The following is a 22248-nucleotide window of genomic DNA, read 5'->3' on the forward strand; positions in this document are numbered from 1 at the left end:
CATATGAAGAAAGACTCTGATTATGTGGGCTACACAGCTTGGCAACTAGGCATCTCATAGGTGACCTGACTGAGATTTATAAGGCTCTGAGAGGGATCAGTAAAATGAATGAAGGTGGAATTCTCACTGTTCTAAAGAATTCCAGAACTAGGGAGTCATAAATGAAAATTACAGCCCAAGGATGTATACACAGCACACAATACACCGAAGAATAGAGAACAGTTCCAAGAAAGTTTAATTTAGCATTTAAACTCCATTTTGATTGTAATTATACGCAATCATTTTTATTCCATAAAATGAGAATGGCAAGAGAAGCCATCTCAACAATATAAATCACTCAATAACAGAAAAACACAGGAAGCAACATCACAGATCCTTTGGTTTTCATTTTCTTCATATTATTATAAAGTACATGTGATTCTGCTGTACCATATCCAACATTGTACAGTATATTTTTTTTATATTACCTAAAATAAGGAAACTACTCATAAATGCTGCACACAGTTCAGTTTGTTTTGTTGTTGTTGATGATGAAAACAAGTATAAAATAGCATACTTACATTCCATACCTTGGTTACCAATTGGACATTTAGCTAAAGAGAGATGCTGAAGTGTTGATGTTTTTTGGAGTGCCTAAATATGAAAATTTGGTTCCATTACACACTGAAATTGTGCATTAATAAAAGCAGTTGAAAAGAATTTATTTTTAGCATTAATTAAAAATTATCAAAATATAACTATATTATAAATGTTATCAAAATTTAAATTATCAAAATCTAATGTATAATAAATATTATTAAAATATAACTGTCAAAAATCTATTGTATATTTTAGTCTTATGAATTGATTTTGTAATCAGCTATATTTATAACAATAAAATACTGTATTCTATATAATACCACAAGGAATAAAACCTCTTCCCAAAAACTTAAATAAAACTGTAGTCTTAATCAAAGTTTTCTATCATATTTAAAGCTAATACACTACATACTAGTCATTTTTATTGTGTGATCAATGAAAAGCAAGGTTATGGTAATGCAGAAGTTTAGAACAAGTAAAAACAGCATTGTTGATGATGAAGCTTTAGTATGAAAACTGATTACCTGTTAAGAAAAACTATATGTGCACTCACTCTCTCTCTCTCTCTCTCCCCTTACTAATTGTTTATGGATAGAATGAAAGTACCTACAGCAGGGGATTTTCTTTCATATACTGTAAACAAGTTAGTTAATGTACACAGTGCATTACATTTCAGGAGTGCTTACCCTTCAACAAATAGTAATAATTCATGATTTATAAAAAAAAAAAAAAAAAAAGAAAGAAAAAAAGCAATGACTTATGTACAAACCAAAAACATTTAGTTTCCATGCATCTGCCATATTCTTATTCATTCCTCCAATCAGTATATGGCAAAAGCATTATCTAGTTCTTCAGCTACAATATTCAGTACATGAATAGCCCACAGGATATGCACGAAAAAAGAATAATTGCCAGATTTCTATAAGCCCAATTTTCATGAAATTTGGAAAGGCTCATAAGTTGTTTGAAACAAAAACATAAAATTTCGCAAAATTTTGTTTTTGAATAAAGACTGCACACAAAAAAATAATAATTGTCAGATTTCTATTGGTCTCAATTCAATGAAATTTGGAATGACTTGACAAATGAAAATCCATTATAGACATGGTGAAAATAATAAGCACATTATGCATATGTGTCCACAAAAATGGATTTGGTGAGTAAGGCCTATAAGTGCTCTCACAAGCAATACTTAATCTCACTGCTCTGTCTAAAGCTGGAATTCCATAGCTGAGGTTCTTGTTTAATATGATGAAATCTAATATGTGTATTGGTATTAGAAGTTTATTATTTATGTAAGTTTTTATGTAAGTTTTTGGGTGATGACTTCATAACTACAGCCCTGCCCACGGCAATAACTTATTCCAATAATTAACAACTTGCTGGCTAAAACAAAACTTTCTACAATCCAATCTAAACCTCTAACCTAAAAAATTTGAATTTAAGGTCACTAGTTCTGAAACATTTTATAACAGTGAACATTTTGCTTTCATTAATTTTACTTTCCCCTCTCAGAGCCCCACAGACCTTAGTCATATCATCTCTAAGGTGCCAAGTTACAAAGCTCTGCTCATTAGCCCATATATCAAAAGACTTTCTTCACATCAGCACCCTTTTGCAGATATCACCAACTGGGCTGCCTATCTTTAACCCTTCCAAGAAGCTCTGTCTTATTTCAAGTATAGTGTCCATACTTGGACACAGTATTCGAGGGGCTCACATCCGGTGAGTATGGGCTTGGCACACCCAGGGTCCTGAGCTGGATATCATCATTCTTCTCTCTTGGTGATTCCCTTCCACTTCTGAGTCTTGTTTCTCTCTCTCTCTCTCTCTCTCTCTCTCTCTCTCTCTCTCTCTCTCTCTCTCTCTCTCAGGGTAATTCAGAATTTTTTTTTTTTTTTTAGGCTGGTGCAGCATAAGCCTCGAGCCTCCTTGCACCATATAGCTAATAATAATAATAAGTGCAGTCTTAGAAATGCCTTATACAGTGTGATTATGAGTTCCTTATCTATAAAAGCAAATGTTCAAACAAATCATTGAAAAGACATCATGGAGGTTGGCATTCCCTTGCAGCCAATCTAAACTAAATGGAGAACTTCATGTCTATTTGTATTGCAATCCCTTTATTCCTCTACTGTTTTTAATTCAACCCCTCCAAGTTATCCTTTGGTTGCTGTTTACAAGTGTAAGACATGGCATTCTGTTGCATTAAAACATCACTCCCACTTCTCTGACCATCCCTGAAGCACACCTAAGTCATCCTGCAAAAGAACTGCTTGGTGCTGTTCATTAACCATTCTCCCAATTTTTACATCATCTGTAAATATAAACATCACACATCCTCCAGATTATATCTCCAGATTCTTAATTTCTGTTTCATAATAATTTAGAAAATAGGATATTTTTATTAATAAAGGCTTTTTTTAAAGATTGATCTGATGTAAATATATTCTAGAAAAATTATATTAAATTATTATGTTTATATAATAAACATTGTTTTATGTATGGATGAATTTCAACCAATCTCCTAATGGCCAACTGGCAGCCTGTAGCCCATGATGTACTTTTTGCAACTTACAGAATCATAAACCATGTAAAATCATTTATTTTCTGGAATACCAGCATTAAAAAAATTTATTGCTTAAAATTTGAAGAATATGGAATAATAATGAGTTATAAAAGACTGCAGCTGCCAGATATTTTTCCTAGAAAATGTAGAGTGGCAGTGGCAGTGACAGTTTCTGATTTATAATAAAAAACTACAATATCTTAATAGACATTCCAAAAATTGTTAGGTGAACACAGTTATCCTTAGTCTCCTGAGTGCCTCCTTCTCACTTCCAGTTTGGTCGTCTTTTGGCATGTCCATTTTTGTTATACAGTAATACCCCGAAGTTACGCGATAGGTGGGTCCGACGAAAATCGCGTAAGTCGAATTCGCGTAAGTCGGGGTACAACTTTGCATATACAGGCATACCTCGGTTAACGTTACCTCTGATAACGAAGCTTCGATATAACGAAGTCGGCAATTTCAAGCCCCATTTAACATAAAAAAAAAATATTCCAGTTTAATCACCTGAAATCTAAACAAACTGAAGAAATTACGGAAACCTTTGGGGCTTCTCGTGGTTTCTTCGAGAAATTTAAAAAAAGGGGCAGGATTCATAGTGTAAAATTAACAGGAGAAGCTGCAAATAAGTTTCCAGAAAAACTAAAGGAAATAATTGAACGTGAAAATTTTCCAAATTTGGTGTTCAATGTTGACGAAAGCGGTTTGTTCTGGAAACGGCTACCAACAAAAAGCTTCATTTCTATTGAAGAAAAATCAGCTGCTGGGTTCAAAGCAGCCAAAGACCGTTTAACGTTACTCTTTGGATCAAATGCCTCTGGCGATTATAAATTAAAATTGTTATTAGTTTACCATTCAGAAAATCCGAGGGCGTTAAAAGGTAACATAAAAATGAATTTACCTGTAATATGGAAAGCAAATAGAAAAGTGTGGGTTACCAAGGAGTTATTTACTGATTGGTTTGTTAACCACTTTTGTCCTGAAGTAAAACGGTATTGTCAAAAAAACAACTTTGAAGAAAAAGCTCTTTTGTTGTTAGACAGTGCTCCGGGACATCCTACTGATCTTAACACGTTGGACACATGCATTCCTGTCAAAGTTGTGTTTCTTCCAGCAATCACAACTTCCCTGATTCAACCATTGGATCAGGGAGTAAATAGCATCATTTAAAGCTTATTATCTGCGTCGAACATTAAGTAGTTTAACTGAACTAGAGGATAAAGAGGAAATGACAGTTAAAACTTTTTGGAAAAACTACACCATTAAAAAGGCAATTGAAAACATTGATAGTTCTTGGAAAGAAGTCACTAAGAAATGCTTAAATGGAGTTTGGCGCAAAATATGGCCAGAAGTTGTACTAGAAGAAGAAAATAACATCCAAGAAATTAGAAATGAAGTTATCCAGATGGCTCAATCAATAGGTTTCGAAAATGTCGATGAAGAGGATGTTAGAAATTTATTGAATGCAGAAGTTGATGGTTTTTCAGTGGAAGATTTAGAAAACCTTGTTAGCAATGAAGATGAAGTTAAAGAAGTTCCAGCCGAAAAAGTGTTAAAAAACCAAAGATTTAAAAAGGTGCTTAAATGACATTGAAAACGTTTTAAATTTTTTTAGTGAAAATGATCCTGATTTAGGAAGAAGTATTATTGTTAAGCAATCAGTGTTAAATGCAATAACTCCGCATAGGCAATTGTTAAATGAAAGAGAAAAAGAGCATAAACAATCAACTTTAGACTCGTATTTTAAAATGTGATTTCACTTTTTATGTAAGTTGACTGTTTATTTAATAAAACTTTTCTTTGTCCGAAAAAAAAGCTTTTCATTTTCTTTACGTAGGAACGTATCCCTATTCTGGCCATAATATTTTTACCTCTGAAAACGAAGTTTCGCTTAACGAAGTAATTTCGTGGAACGCATCCTATTCGTTATTCGAGGTATGCCTGTAAATACATATAAATTTTGCTTAATTGGGACCAAGGACTAACAAAAACACTAGTTTAGAAGAAAAATATTAATAAAATTGCAGTTCTTTATACATATTAATACAAAATATGTATTAAAAAACAAATGACTTACGTTAAAAAGTTATTTCGATGTCAATGGCTTCATAAAATCTAACAAATTCATCTGACGACACAGCGCGTCTTTTTTTCACGCAGAATTTCTTCGTAGCAAGCTAATAATTTTTTTATTCCTTGCTTTGTAGCTATAACGCGTTCTTCGTTGGAGTCTATGTTTTCGAAAATTTTTAAGCCCTTTACAATTGAGCCCTTTTCAATTTTCAACCTGTCAAGTTTTCAATTGTCATGTGCTTTTCGCCGTTGCTTCGTTTAGGCCTGTAGCACGTGCAATATCACAGGGTCTTTCATTTCGCTCAAAGCGTTTCACAATTTTATATTTTTTCTCTATCGACAGAGGCGGACTGGCCATAAGCCTTACCGGGGAAACCCGGTGGGCCAGTGTGATTTTGGCCATAAACCATAGTATGAGGCCACTATAAATTTTTCCGGGTAAGAATTTTTGATCCAGTCCGCCTCTGTTTATCGATAATTGCTTTTCTTTTTCTCTCTGAATCTGCAATGTCTTCACCAGGACGCTTCCTTTTCACACCTTTTAATTAAGTATTTTACTCATTTTTAGGGAATAAAGCACAATTACAAAACGAGGAGGCACGCTTGATACGTATAAACAAAGCTGCGCGCATGTAGCAACTGAATAAACAACACCATAAAGGCAGAGATACACTATTAACACCTCACATTTCTAGGGGTTACTACCATAAAACAATAAAAATCCAGTTGCGTTTCTGCTAGTGAAATCTGTTATAAACTGGTAGTAAACTCGATCTAATTGCATTTGCGATTATACCGATAGCTGGAATTGTGTTGGTTTTTACGTTATTATGGTGAAATGTGTTTCCCCTTCACTGATATAAAAAACATAAAAGCAGCAAAGTTGAATTTTGTTCATCTTTCGCTCTCATTCTCCGCCGTCGCACCGTATATCGATAACATATGAAAAACGACCTTGAAGATAGTGGGCGGCAGCGTTGCCAAACGAAAAAATCAAGAACCGCGTGACTCCGAGTTCGCGTAAGTCGGGGTAGCGTAAGTCGGGGTATTACTGTACTTTTATTTTTTTTAAATGAAAAAAACATATTCAATAAAGGGCTAATTAACAAGTTTTTAGTTATATTACTCACAAATAGGCATTTCAAGAAATGCCATTCGCACATCATTACTAGTTCTACAAGTACATGTCTACTATAAAGCAGTTTGCTATTTGCTTTGTTATGATTATTCTTTTCTTCAGGCTCGTATACAAGAAATATCTTTATGTGCAGCTTCAAGTATATTTTTAAGTTTTGACGATGTATGTTTCTATGTGAGTTTCTATTTCTAAGCAGGTTAATCTGGAAATTAAAGAATTTTTGGATTATCTTTGATTTTCTTGTTTGATGGTTAATCTGGCTAAATCAAAGCATAATGAAGTTTCGATTTGCTGGAATAAAGACAGCTGTGTTCCTAGAAACCCTCACGCAATATAAATAACAGTCCTTATGGTTAGAAAAATATGGTTAGGTAGCGGATTGAACACACATTTGTAAACAAAACATTACCAAACACAATAAATAATCGTAATAAAATACTTACACAGTTTAAAATGTTAAATTCATAATTTGATCATCTAAATTTAGGTTCTAACCTTAAAAATAAATGAAGACAGCTTGAGATAAAAGGCGTGAGAAAGGGTTGAAGCAGTGAATTATGGGGAAAGTGGTGGCAGGTTGTCATCGTTATCAGAACTGGAAGGTGGAGGAGATGCACACGAGGGCTTTCGACGAAATGTGGTCACACCACAACAGATCTGTGGCTCATTTCATGTCTTTTTATGAGTGTTTTCATAAAACGTTTTTGTTATAGTAATAAACATTTCATGAAAGGTTCTTTTATAGTAAGAGTAATCATGGTATGTGATGCAAGAAAGCAAGCGTATGAGCTTATGTAGCATCAGCCAAAAAAAAAAAAAAAAAATTCACACAACCATTCCCCTCTAAATGTCTGTCCAGTTCCTCCTTGAATTTATTTAAGCTATCAACTTCCACAACGGCAGATGGAAATTTGTTCCAGCAATTAACCACCTGCTGGCTAAAGGCAAATTTCTGCACATCTGATCTACAACAGTCTTTCCTCAATTTGAATTTATGCCCCCTTAGGTTTGTAATCTGAGCAAGTGGAAGAATCCCATCAGAATTCGGCATGCTCAACCGATTCAAGGCCTTATACACCTCAATCAGATCACCTCGCAGGTGCCTAGTATCCAGCCGCTGCAATTTACAGAATTTAAGCCTCTCTTGGTATGAGGATCTCTTCATTCCCCTCACCAATCTTGCTGCCCTTCTCTCTAGCAAATTTACATGCTAAAGCAAATCTACATCCTTCCTAAAATGAGGTCTCCAGACCTGTACGCAGTACTCAAGGAATGGCCTGACCATTCCCTTATACAGAGGGCAACAATCACCTCCTTTTCCCTGCTAACAAAATTCCTGTATATCATTGACAAAACCCTATGACAAGCTCGTGCAGCCTGTCTGCATTGTTCAGAAAACTTCATATCTGACTGCACAATTACTCCCAAGTCATTTTCATTTTCTACCACCCTAAGTGTAGTATCACACAGTTGGCATATTCCTCTGCACAATTACTCCCAAGTCATTTTCATTTTCTACCACCCGAAGTGTAGTATCACACAGTTGGCACATTCCTCTGGGGTTACTTCTACCCATATGCAGTACTTTGCATTCCTCAATGTTAAACTTCAGTTGCCACTTCTCAGCCCATCTTCCCAAATTTTCTAGATCCTGTTGCAGTAGCACACTGTCATTACTGTCATTAACAACAATGCCAACCTTTGTATCATCTGCAAACTTCGACATTAGGTCTGATATACCTTCATCAATATCATTGATAAATATACAAAACAACAGTGGACCCAAAACCAAATCCTGTGGGACTCCACTAATAACATTAGTCCACGAAGAGCAGCACCCACTGATTACTACCCTCTGTCTTCTCCCACTCATCCATCATTTTATGTAGCAACTTACCCTTAATAACATTCTGCTCCAATTTGTACAGTAGTCTTCCATGCGCAACAGTGTCAAAAGTTTTCCCGAAATCCAAGTATATGTTAGAATTATTTTTTGCGTCTAGTTCCTTTGTAACCACATCATAATATCCAATCAAATTTGTCAGACAAGACTTTTCCTTAACAAACCCATGCTGTGTCTGAATTATTGCTGCAGTCTTGTCTAGATGGTCCTGCAATGCATCTTTAACCAATGACTCATTATTTTACCTGGAACAGAAGTTAAACTAACTGGTCTGTAATTACTCATGTCACCCTTCGATCCCCCTTTGTGAATTGGGGATACATTTGCACATCTCCAGTCCGTGGGGGACCTCACCCGAGTCCACGGATGCTCTCATAATTATGGCTAAGGGTTTGCTTAGTTCCTTTACCGCCTCCTTTAATATAACTGGATAGATCCCATCCACCCCAGGTGCCTTTCTTATGTTTAACTTCAACAATTTCTCCTGCACTTTGCTCTCAGTTTTTACAAAATCATTAAGCACCCTGCTACAATTTGATAGCCTTCTGGCATTTTCAATCCTTAATAACTCCTCATGGGTGAATGTAGATGCAAAATACTCATTCAGTTCATTTGCTATCTGAGTAGGATCATCAACAGTCGAACCATCGATATCACGTGGACCAATCTGATTCAACTCCTTCCTTTTAGAGTTTATATAAGTAAATAAATCCTTGCTGTTTTCTTAGCATCCTTCACCAAAGATTTCTCATAATCTGCCTTCGCCTGCCTAATCTCATTTGTGACTTGATCACAGACTAGCTTATATCTGCCATAGGCATCTGTGTCGCTGATAATTTATATGCATCCCATGCATTTTTCTTCTCTGCCACGAGTCTCATTAATTCATTTGACAACCATTTAGGCCGAAACCTTGAACAATATTTTTTAATAGGTATGAAATGTTTAGTAGCTTCCACGATTAATTCCTTGAATGCTTCCCACTTAGAATTTGTTGTTGGTAACATCATCAGTTGGTCCCACTGTACAGAATTTAAAAACTGTCGGAGACCACTGTAGTCACCTTTACGGAAGCAAAAACCCTTTCCTTTACCCCTGATAGTAATTATATCTTTAAGTAAATTCCACATCAGTACCCTGTGATCGCTGACACCTAGTGGTTCCTTTATCTGCAAATTCTTAATACACGAATGATCACTGCTGATAACCAGATCAAGAGTATTACCCTCTCCGGTTGGCTCTCGAACATGCTGCTGCAGAAAACAATCATCCAATAAATCCAAAAAAGTCTTACTAGTGTGTGAGTGACCAACCCACAAGTTCTAGTCAATATCTGGGAAGTTAAAATCCCCCATTATAAGACATTCCGATTTACTAGCCCATTCTATTTCTCTGTACAATTGTTCGTTGTACTCATTCGAGTCATTAGGCCTATAACACACTCCTAATCTTATTTTTGCTTTTGTAGTGCTTATGTCACACCAAACTAAACTCAACAGTGCACTGTCCATCTATATCAACTGGGTGCACTTCTTTTGATTTCATATTTTTCTTAATTAACAGCATAACCCCTCCTCCCTTCCTATCCTGTCTATCCTTTTTCTGTACACATTGTACTTCCCAAATTCCAATTCTGCATTCCTAATATCTGTGTGACAACACGTCTCTGATATCTCAACAATATCCGCCTTTGATGTCTTGACCAACACTTCAAATTCATCAAATTTATTTACTATATATCTAGCATTGGTATGCATGCAAGTATACATGCACCTATTCTTATTCTTAGTTACCCTAACACATCCCATATAACCAGCTGTTTCATGATGACTGCCATCGGTCACTGGAAACCCCAAGCAACCCTCACTCCAGGCCACTGCTTATTCTAATAGAAGCAGTACAAGAATCACCTTCACCTCTGTCTGGGATACTTTTAACCTTTTAGTCTGTGAATCCCGCCCCCCAAGCTAGCAGTTTTCTGACCCACCTAACACTGCCTCGATAGCATAAGCAAATATCCTTGCACCCTTTCTATTTAAGTGTACCCCATCCCTGTTGTTTTTCCATCTTCCTTCTTTCAAAAAACAGCTGCTTATATGGCTTCAAAGGAGATCAAATTGTATGACATGCTATTCTGCTTCTTTTTGCATTGTAATCATTATCTTCTAGCAAATGCATACTTTTCTCAAATGAATTCAAAACTGAGGATAACTGTGAAGTAGAAAGCTGTTTTATGGTGGTTTGCAGGCATTCATCTTTGTCGTCTTCCCCACCTTCCACCTACTCTTCAGCAACAACTTATTGCAGTTCTTCTTCATGGGACCGAAGCAACTCTTCTAAGTCGTCTTCTTCCTCTAATTCCTCAAAGCCAACTGGCTTTGTGAGAGCAACACAATGTGCTTTTAATTTAGGAAGCTCATTTACAGGATCAAAGCCTTTAAAATCACAAATAAAAGGTAAAAGAGGCCACCAAACATCATACAAGCCTCCATAATTATATTAATTGCTTTCTTTATGTTGAATTGCTTCCAGAAATCCATATCTGTTGGTGCAATTTCGCCCTCTGTTGCTGCTTTCAACATTTTAAATGTGCATCTTGTATAATAGTGCTTACAAGCAGCAATTACTCCTTCATCAAGTAGCTGGATAAGAGATGTTGTGTTAGGGGGTTTGTGTGTTTCGTTTGTTTGTTTGGGGATTTATTAGACGCATCAGCATCTGTGGTCATAGTGCACTAATGTTAGGGGATAAAAACAGGATTTTGATGTTTGGTGACAGTTCAGCAAGGGTTGGAGGGTGACGCAGCGCATTGTTCAAAACAATTAAAATCTTAAAATCCGAATTTTTATTTTTGCAGTAGCTTCGAAACACATTGTCAAATACATCTAGTAGAACATCAGTGAAGTTCTGCCCTGTCATCAACTCTCTTCTACTCCTAAAGTAAACACCCTGGGTAGACCTTACAATCCCTTTTAATGCTCATGGATTGGCTGCAGATAACCAACAACAGGCTTCAGTTTCAAATTGCCACTTGCATTTGCTCCTAACATAACAGTCAATCTATCCTTAGCAGCCTTGAAGCATGGAACTTCTTGAGATATATGTTTGTGATGACATTTTTTTCCTAATATAGTCCTGTTTCATCAAAGTTGAAAATTTGGTCCAGTGTATAGCCCTATTCAACTAGTTTTTTTAGTATCAGCGGAATGCCTTTGCTGCTTCTTCACCTGCACTCACAGCTTCACCTGATAATTTCACATTATGGTAAGCGTGATGTTTCCTGAAATTAGTAAACCAGTCACTACTGGCAGTAAAGGAAGGCACTACTTGGTCTTTATTTCTGAGATCTTCAAATATTGCTAATGCTTTTGCTTTTATAGTAAACAAACTTGTTCCTGATCTTTTCTTTGTTTGATCTTCTCTCCAAACAGAATAGACATTCCATCTCTTCCAATTCTTTGTCTTGATCTAATGGATTTTGTTACACTTTGAGTTGTTCCTGCTATAAAATTTGCTTTTATTTTCTCTGCATTCTTTCTAATTGTTTTCAGCATTGCTTCATTTATGCCTGCATGTACAAAATCACATGTTCTTTCATTCCGCTCAAAGCGTTTCACAATTTAGTATTTTTCCTCTATCAATATTACTTTTTTCTATTCCTCTCTGAACCTGAAGTATCTTCACCAGCATGCTTCCTTTTCACACTTTTTTCAAGTATTTTACTAATTTTTAGGGAATAAAGCACGATTACAGTATAAAAAGGACAAAAATAAGGAGGCACACTTGATACACACACAAAAACAAAGCAGCGTGCATGTAGCAACTGAGTAAATGACGCAGTAAGTGTTGTGTTCAGCTGGGATGATTCTGCCATGTTTCACTGCCATTTCTTGTAAACACAAAGGCGAACCGTGCATAAGCGAATTCATGTCATATATGACATTGTTCCCCTATTTATATTAATAGTAGTGTGCTACTTCTATCACAGTCAGTAAAATTTTTGGGCTCATATTGGAACCTAAGCTTTATTTTAGGCAGCATTTTTTTTTTTAAAGTTATATATTCCATAACTAAAAGAATTTTAGTTGCTTAAAGTTGATTTAATCCTAATTCAAGTTCCCGAGTTATCATGAAGCATTTTAAACTCTATAACTCCTTTATGGGTTAATGCTTAAGTGATTTGTTGAGAAACTGGCTGCTCGTAGTCCTCTAAAAACAACCAGTTGCTCAACAAATCCTTGCCACCAAGTTTCTCATCTTTTTTTTTTTTAGACACCTGTTACATTCTATTCCAATGTAGTACCATTGAAATCAATCTGGATTTTAAGAATAATAGCTTGTTTCACTCAACATTTCGTTGGCAGCTGTTCTTCAGATTTTAAGATTGTATGGGCTGTAGGATCCCAAGACCATGTTCAAAACCAGCCACACCTTACTCCTATGATCTCAAAGACTGTACAGATGTTCCTTACTGAAAAAGCCTAATCAATCAAGTGGATTTGTAAATTTCCCTTTTTTTAATTTAATGGTTATTGCTATCACTTAAAGATTTTTATCCCCAATATAATTTCTAAATTGCATGTTTCTCAGATTATTTTATCTAAATACATACCTCACCTGTATTTTTAAAATCTACATTTAAAATAAATAATGTTTTCCATTTTCTATTTTCTCCCCCACTTCTTCAGTGACTGCAAAATTACAAATAAGATGGCTTATCTATTCACTCTATTTATTACATATTATATTTACTTAAACAGTTAATTTTAATTCAATGAAATACCCATTTACATGGAAATTATTCTGAAATGCAAATTTGTAATTCCATTCTCTCTCTCTCTCTCCCCGCCCTCCCAAACATGTGCCTCAACTAGTCAACATCCTTTCACAGTTTTCAATTCAAACCAACTACACTAAATTTTCTTCTTGATTTAATTTTAATGAAAATAAAGCTGTTTTTGACAACAAAATAAAACTGTATTTGATAACTTTATTTTAATCAAAATAAAGTTGTCAAAAACTTTAAATTAACTTTCACCTCTTAAACATTTATTTTCTTAATCTGGAATCACTTTTTCATCTCCTCTGTTTAAAATCTTTTTAACTCATTCTGTAAAATTCATCTGTTGCCTATACTGGGAAGTATATAAATTATCAGGCAACACAGAAGTCTAAGGCAGATATAAGCTAGTCTGAAATCAAGTCACAAAGGAGGTTAGGCAGTCAAAGGCAGATTATGTGAAATCTTTGGCAAAGAATGCAAAGCAAAACAGCAAAGAGTTCTTCACTTATGTAAACTCTAGAAGGAAGGGGATGAATCAGATTGGTCCACTTAACATAGATGGTTTGACTATTGATGATCCTGCTCAAGTAGCTGATAAACTGAATGACTATTTTGTATCTACATTCATACATGAGGAGTTATTCAAGGAGGGGAACGAGAAGTTAATCAAACTCTAACAGGGAGCTAAGTGATTTTGCAATAACTGAGAGCAAAGTGGAGGAGAAATTGATGAAGTTAAACATAAAAAAGGCACCCGGGACAGATGGAATCTATCCAGTTATACCGAAGGAGGCAGCAAGGGAAGTAAGCAAACCCTTAGCCATAATTATGGAAGCATCCTTAGAGTCAGGGGAGGTCCCCATGGACTGGAATTCTGCAAATGTATCCCCAATTCACAAAGGAGGCACAAAGGGTGACACAAATAATTATAGACCTGTTAGTTTAACTTCTGTTCGGGGGAAAATAATGGAGTCACTGGTTAAAGAGGTGATACAGGATCACCTAGACAGGACTACAGTAATAGTTCAGACACAGCATGGGTTTGTTAAGGGGAAGTCTTTTCTGACCAATTTGTTTGAATACTACGATGTGGTCACAAAGGAACTGGACGCAAAAAATAATCCTGATATCATATACTTGGATTTCAGGAAAGCTAATGTTGCACATGGACGACTGCTGTACAAATTGGAGTGGTATGGCATTAAGCAGAAGTTGATGCAATGGATAAAGGGATGGTTGAGTGGGAGATGGCAGACAGTGGTAATAAATGGACACTGCTCTACGTGGACTAATGTTATTAATGGAGTCCCCCAGGGTGCAGTGCTGGGCTCGTTGTTTTGTGTATTTATCAATGAAGGCACGTCAGGCTTAATGTCCACGTTTTCAGATGATGCAAAGGTTGGCAGGGTTGTTAATGACAGTAAAAACAGTATGCTACTGCAACAGGATCTAGAAAAGTTAGGCAGTTGGGCTGAGAAGTGGCAACTGAAGTTTAACATTGACAAATGCAAAGTACTGCATATGGGTAGCAGTAACCCAAGAGAAATGTACCGACTGTGTGGTACTACACTCAGAGAGGTGGAGAATGAAAAAGACCTGGGGGTAATTGTTCAGTCAGATATGAAAGTCTCTGAGCAGTGCAGACGGGCTGCCAGAGCAGGTCGTGGAGTTTTGTCGATGATATATAGGAATTTTGCTAACAGAGACAAGGAGGTGATTATCCCTTTGTATAAGGCAATGGTCAGGCCACACTTTCAGTACCATACATGTATGGAGGCCTCATTTTAGTAAGGATGTAGAGTTGCTAGAATGAGTACAGAGAAGGGCAACAAGATTCGTGAGAGGAACAAAAGGATGTGCTTACGAATAAGGCTAAAATTCTGCAAGTTGCAGCATCTGGAGACTAGGCACCTGCGAGGTGATCTGATAGTAATAGTAATAGAGATATGTGATGCAAGAAAGCAAACGTATGAGCTTATGTAGCATCAGCCAAAAAAAATTCACACAACCATTCCCTCTAAAAGTTTGTCCTGTTCCTCCTTGAAATTATTTAAGCTATCAACTTCCACGACAGATGAAAGTTTGGTCCAGCAATTAACCACCTGCTGGCTAAAGGCAAATTTCCGCACATCTATTCTACAATTGTCTTTCCTCAATTTGAATTTACGCCCCTTAGGTTCGTAATCTGAGCAAGTGGAAGAATCCCATCAGAATTCAGCGTGCTCAACCCATTCAAGGTCTTATACACCTTAATCAGATCACCTCACAGGTGCCTAGTCTCCAGCTGCTGCAATTTGTAGAACTTAAGCCTCTCTTGGTAAGAGGATCCCTTCATTCCCTTAGTTGCTAATGCTCCTAAAAACCAAACAATAATAATAACTCCCTTCATTCTCTCACCAATCTTGTTGCCCTTTTCTGTACACATTCAAGCAAATCTACATCCTTCCTAAAATGAGGCTGGCAGATCTGTACACTGTACTAAAGGCGTGGCCTGACCATTGCCTTATTAGCATTAGCATTAGCATTAGTAGAGGCATTTGATGCAAGAAAGCAAGCTTATGCAGCATCAGCCAAAAAAAAAAAAAAAAAAACCACTTCCACTTCACCCCTCTGTTCGTTCAAAATACCTGTCCAGCTGAGCCTTAAACTTATTTAGGCTATCAACCTCCACCACAAGGGATGGAAGTCTGTTCCACCAACCAACCACCCGCTGGCTAAAGGCAAATTTCCGCACGTCTATCCTACATCTGTCTTTCCTCAATTTGAATTTATGCCCTCTCAGGTGATTATTCTGAGCTAGAGGAAGAATCCCATCAGCATTGAGTATGCTTAAACCATTCAAGGCTTTATACACCTCTATCAGATCACCTCGCTGGTGCCTAGTCTCCAGACACTGTAATTTGCAAAACTTAAGCCTTTCTTCGTAAGAGCACCCCTTTGTTCCATTCACTAATCTTGTTGCCCTTCTCTGTACTCGTTCCAGCAGCTCTACATCCTTCTTGAAATGAGGCCTCCAGACCTGTATACAGTACTCTAGGTGTGGCCTGACCATCGCCTTATACAATGGAATAATCACCTCCTTATCCCTGCTGGAAAAATTCCTGTATATCATTGACAATACTCCATGAGCTACTCTTGCAGCCCGTCTGCACTGCTCAGAGAACTTCATATCTGCCTGCACAATCACCCCCAAGTCCCTTTCATTCTCTACCACTGTCAGTGTTGTACCATAGAGTTGATACGTTGCTCTGGGGTTGCTGTTTCCCATGTGTAGTACTTTACATTTGTCAATGTTAAACTTCATTTGCCACCTCTCAGCCCATCTGCTCAACCTTTCCAGATCCTGTTGCAGAAGCATAGTGTCAGTAGTGTCCTTGACAACCCTGCCAACCTTTGTATCGTCTGCAAACTTGGACATTAATCCCGATATACCATCATCAATATCATTTATAAATACAGAAAACAATAATGGACCCAACACTGAGCCCTGAGGGACTCCACTAATAACATCAGTCCACGATGAGCAGTGTCCATTGATTACCACTCTCTGTCTTCTCCCCCTCAACCACCCCTTCATCCATAGCAGCAATTTGCCTCCAATGTCACACTGCTCCAATTTGTGTAGCAGTCTTCCATGTGCAACAGTATCAAAAGCCTTTCTAAGATCCAAGTATATAATATCAAAGTTATTCCCTGCATCCAGTTCTTTTGTGACTGCATCATAGTATCCAATCAAGTTGGTCAGGCAAGACTTCCCCTTAACAAAACCATGCTGTGTCTGAGCTATAACTGAAGTCTTGTCTAAATGATCCTGCAGTGCGTCTTTAACCAGTGCCTCCATTAATTTTCCTGGAACAGAAGTCAAGCTCACAGGTCTATAATTACTTGTGTCAGCCTTTGATCCTCCTTTGTGAATTGGGGTCACATTTGCACATTTCCAGTCTATGGGTACCTCCCCTGAGTCCAAGGAAGCTCTCATAATTATGGCTAAGGGTTTGCTTACTTCCTTTACTGCCTCCTTTAATATAACTGGATAGATCCCATCCACCCCGGGTGCCTTTCTTGTGTTTATCTTCAACAGTTTCTCCTCCACTTTACTCCCAGTTATTTCAAGATTCTGTAACTTACTGCTAGAGTTGAATACACCTCTGGCATTCCCCTCGCTGAATAACTCCTCATGTGTGAATGTCGATGCAAAATATTCATTTAGTTTGTTAGCCACCTGAGCAGGATCCTCAACACTTGACCCATCAATATCAAGTGGACCAATCTGATTCATCCCTTTCCTTCTAGAGTTTACATAAGTAAAGAACTCTTTGCTGTTTTTCTTTGCATCCCTTGCCAAGGATTTCTCGTAATCTGCCTTCGCCTGCCTAACCTCCTTTGTAACTTGGTTGCATATCAACTTGTATCTATCATAGGCTTCTGTGTCATGTGTTAATTTGTAAGTATCCCATGCATTTTTCTTCTCTGCCATATGCCTCATTAGTTCATCTGACATCCATTTTGGCCTAAACCTTGAACAATATTTCTTAGTTGGTATGTAAAGCCTAGTAGCTTCCAAGATAAGTTCTTTGAATGCTTCCCATTTTGAATTTGCTGTTGGTAACATCATCAGTTGGTCCCACTGTATAGAATTTAAATACTGTCTCAGTCCATCGTAGTCGCCTTTACGGAAGCAATAACCCTTCCCTTTACCCCTAATGGTAGTTACCTCTTTGAGTAAATCCCACTTCAGCACACTGTGATCACTGCCACCTAGTGGTTCATTTATCTGCAGATTCTTAATGCATGAAGAATCACTGCTGATAATCAAATCAAGAGTATTACTCCCTCTAGTTGCCTCCCGAACATGCTGATGTAGAAAACAATCATCCAATAAATCCACAAAAGCCCTGCTAGTGTGTGAGTATCCAGCCCCCAAATTCCAGTCAATATCTGGGAAATTAAAATCTCCCATTATAAGACACTCTGATTTACTGGCCCACTCTATTTCCCTGTACAGTTCCTTATTATACTCATCAGAGTCATTAGGCCTATAGCACACTCCTACTCTCAATTTTGATCTCCCAATGCTTATGTCACACCAAACTGACTCCACACTGCACCGTCCAGCGATGAAGGGACAATCCTCAGGGACAAATTATACAAAGGGACAATCACCTCCTTTTCCCTGCTAGTAAAATTCCTGTATATCATTGACAAAACCCCATGACCTGCTCTTGCAGCCTGTCTGCATTGCTCAGAAAACTTCATATCTGACTGCACAATTATTCCCAAGTCTTTTTCGTTTTATACCACCATAAGTGTAGTACCACCACACAGTTGGTATGTTCTTCTGGGGTTATTTCTGCCCATATGCAGTACTTTGCATTTGTCAATGTTAAACTTCAGTTGCCACTTCGCAGCCCATCTGCCGAAATTTTCAAAACCCTTTAGCGGTAGCACACTGCCATTAACAACCCAGCGAACCTTTGTATCATCTGCAAACTTTGACACTAAGGCTGATATACCTTCATCAATATCATTGATAAATATACAAAACAACATTGGGCCCAACACAGAACACTGTGGGGCTCCACTAATAACATTAGTCCTCAAAGGTCAGCGTCCACTGATCACCACCCTCTATCTTCTCCCACTCAATCACCGTTTTATCCATTGTAGCAACTTACCCTTAATACCATTCTGCTCCAATTTGTACAGTAGTTTTTCATGCACAACATGCACAGTGTCAAAAGCTTTCCTGAAATTCAAGTATATGATTGAGGTGTATAAGGTGTTGAACGGTTTGAGCAGGCTCAATACTGACGGAATACTTCCACTTGCTCAGATTAAGAACCTGGGGGGGGGGCACAGATTCAAATTGAGGAAAGACAATTGTAGAATAGATGTGTGGAAGTTTTTGCCTTTAGCCAGCAGGTAGTTGATTGCTGGAACAGACTTCCATTTGTTGTTGTGGAAGTTGATAGCTTAAATAAATTTAAGACTGAACTAGACAAACATTTGGGGTCACCAGATGAGTGAAATGGGAAGGTTTTTTTTTTTTTGGCTGATGCTGTATAAGCGTGCTTTTTTGCATCGTATGCCTCAACTAATGCTAATATCATTATCCCAATTCCAAAAATCAATCAGAACTTTAAATTCTTTCTTTGAAACTCAACTCTCTAAAATCAAACTTTCATAGTTGTGAAGTAATTTTTTGGGGTGATTTTAATGGTCATAACTTCAGCTGGATTCAATTTTCTACTTGTACAGACCAGGCTGGTAGAGATGCTAGGGATTTTGCTATAACTAACAGCCGTACCCAACTTATTCATTTACCTATTAGAATACCGGACAACCATAATCATACGCCTCACACTCTTGAACTTTTATACCCCAACAACCATCAAAGTGGCCTTCTAAGTACACAAATCACAATTTATTGATGATCAGGTCTCTTCTCCAATGGAGTCTCTCATGGCCATTCTCAGCCTTGTTTCATTTGGTATTAAAAGAATGCAAAATGGAACGATCTGCCTAATTTCCATTCATCTTTTTTGGGCTGGACTATTGTTCTAAGTCTTCTTATGATGTTTGCTCAGATGGTGCCGGTGAAATTATTCTTGTAGGGATGAAATCCTTTATTCCTCATTCCATCCTAAAATCTCATCCTCATCTAAATCTTGATTTTCCAATAAATATGCAAAGGCTGCTCAAGATAAGAGCACAGCATATCAGAATTGGCTTGTATCAAAATCTTCAGCTTCATTTTCTGCCAACATATTTTATTGCAACATTTTCATTTTATTTTTCATTTCTTTTCATTTAATTTTATTTTTCATTTCATTTCTTTTCATTTTCTTGCAACAGTTCCAAAAATTAATCAATCCAAATTCAATTTTGAACAGTCTAAGATTAGGAAATTTGCTTCTTATCCAAATGGTTTTGGTTATATTGGTGCATCAGCTACTAAGGCTATAATGTGCCAAAACCAGGTCAAGTAAAAGATGAATTAAAAGATTTCAGTGACCTAACAAATTAAGTCACTATGTCAAAAAAAGGCATATCAGAGGTATCTCAGAGAGGTATAAAAGATATATTTTACATAAGAGCAAAAAGATTTAAAACTTTTAAGTAATTAAAAAATTGTCTGAAACTTGGTCACTGTCAACATAAAATCTGACTATGTGTATAAGACTCAGTAAAATGATTAAAAGCAGTAAAATATAAAACAAGTTCGTGTCTATAACATGGGCACTCGGATAAAACATCATATGGTTAAAAAGCTGTCAGAGTGCTTACACACAGCGGAATCATCTGCCCTCAGCAGGAATGAATATGTAAGATGACTGTGTCCTATGCAGAGGCAAGCAAGAACAATTTCCTCTCTGCAATTTTCCTACACAGACTAGAGTGCTAGTGTTTAATTACAGGCTTTATCTAATCCAGCTTGCTTGTGACCTGCCATGCCAAGATCTTTGCCACTAAAAGAGTAATCTATTGTGTATTACTTGCCTGTAGTCTGTTTAGGGGACTAACAGGTTATAGTTGTTCTGGGGGTTGTGGTGATCTGGCTGCAGCATCGCCAGTTTGTTACCCTTGATCCCAATGTGACTTGAGATCCAGAAGAAACAGATATCAAATGAACATTCAGAAAGAAAATGTAACATCTGTTGGACCTGGATCAGGAATGAATGACGATTATATCTCATCTTTGATGAAGCCTGTAGTAGTAGTAGTGGATGTGATGCAAGAAAGCAAGTGTATGAGCTTATGCAGCAACAGCCACAAAAAAAAAAAAAAAAATCACACCATTCCCTCCAAATGCCTGTCCAGTTCCTCCTTAAATTTATTCAACCTATCAACTTTCACAACGACAAATGGAAGTTTGTTCCAGCAATTAACCACCTGCTGGCTAAAGGCAAATTTCCGCACATCTGTCTTTTCTTAATTTGAATTTATGCCCCGTTAGGTTCGTAATCTGAACAAGTGGAAGGATCCCATCAGAATTCAGCATGCTCAACCCATTCAAGGCCTTATACACCTCAATCAGATCACTGCACAGGTGCCTAGTCTCCAGCCACTGCAATTTGCAGAACTTAAGCTTCTCTTGGTAAGAGGATCCCTTCATTCCCCTCACCAATCTTGTTGCCCTTCTCTGTATACACTCAAGCAAATCGACATCCTTCCTAAAATGAGGCCTTCAGACCTGTACAATGGTCAGGCCACAAGGTGTGGCCTGACCATTGCCTTATACAGAGGGACAATCACCACCTTTTCCCTGCTAGCAAAATTCCTATATATCATTGACAAAACCCCATGACCTGCCCTGGCAGTCTGTCTGCATTGTTTAGAAAACTTCATATCTGACTGCACAATTACTCCCAGGTCTTTTTCATTTTCTAACACCTTAAGTGTAGTACACCACACAGTTGGTACTTTTCTCTTGGGTTACTTCTACCCATATGCAGTACTTTGCATTTGTCAAGGTTAAACTTCAGTTGCCACTTCTTAGCCCATCTGCCCAAATTATCTAGATCCTGTTGCAATAGCTTGTTTTGGTTTTTAGGAGCATTAGCAACTAAGGCCATATTGCTCCGGGATATGCGGTGGTCATTCCCTGACCTTTCCGCATCCTCCGTATTTGGAGGTGATGTGCTCGAACCCCAGTCTAATCAAGAAGCGTGTGCTACGTACAGCATGTACACTGCTGCTCCTTCCCACCTGGCTACGGAGGTGCCTATTTTTGCAGTAGCACACTGCCATTACTGTCATTAACAACCCTGTCAACCTTTGTATCATCTGCAAACTTCGACACTAAGCCTGATAAACCTTCATCAATATCATTGATAAATATACAAAACAACAGTGGACCCAACACCGAACCCTGTGGGACTCCACTAATAACATTAGTCCACGAAGAGCAGAGCCCACTGATTACCACCCTCTGTCTTCTCCCACTTAACCATCCTTTTATCCATTGTAGCAACTTACCCTTAATACCATTCTGTTCCAATTTGTACAAAAGATAGACTTTTGGAAATTGTAGGTTTTAATGTTGCCCAAGGCTAATTCTATAGCATATAACTTGCTGAGTATATGTTGCATTCAGTGGCATGTTATACCTTCATGGGGCCCCATCTAAAAAAAAACCAATAAAGAACATCTTCAATTTCATTTCATTGTGACAACAAAACAAATTTTATGACATAAAAACT

General features: G+C 37.4%; 1 protein-coding gene across 1 annotated transcript in view; it reads right to left on the minus strand.

The window, feature by feature from the left end:
- LOC150081507 (centrosomal protein of 78 kDa) overlaps positions 1–22248 on the minus strand; it is a 206933-nt gene that overhangs the window by 162363 nt on the left and 22322 nt on the right. Inside the window, exon 3 of the mRNA XM_090380226.1 lies at positions 561–633. Within this exon, the coding sequence (XP_090236352.1) occupies positions 561–633 (73 nt within the window). The remainder of the gene's footprint in view (positions 1–560; positions 634–22248) is intronic.

Source organism: Mastigoproctus giganteus, chromosome 8 (genome assembly GCF_048544385.1).
Source record: "Mastigoproctus giganteus isolate SK-2022 chromosome 8, ASM4854438v1, whole genome shotgun sequence".
NCBI classification, from domain to species: Eukaryota; Metazoa; Arthropoda; class Arachnida; order Uropygi; family Thelyphonidae; genus Mastigoproctus; species Mastigoproctus giganteus.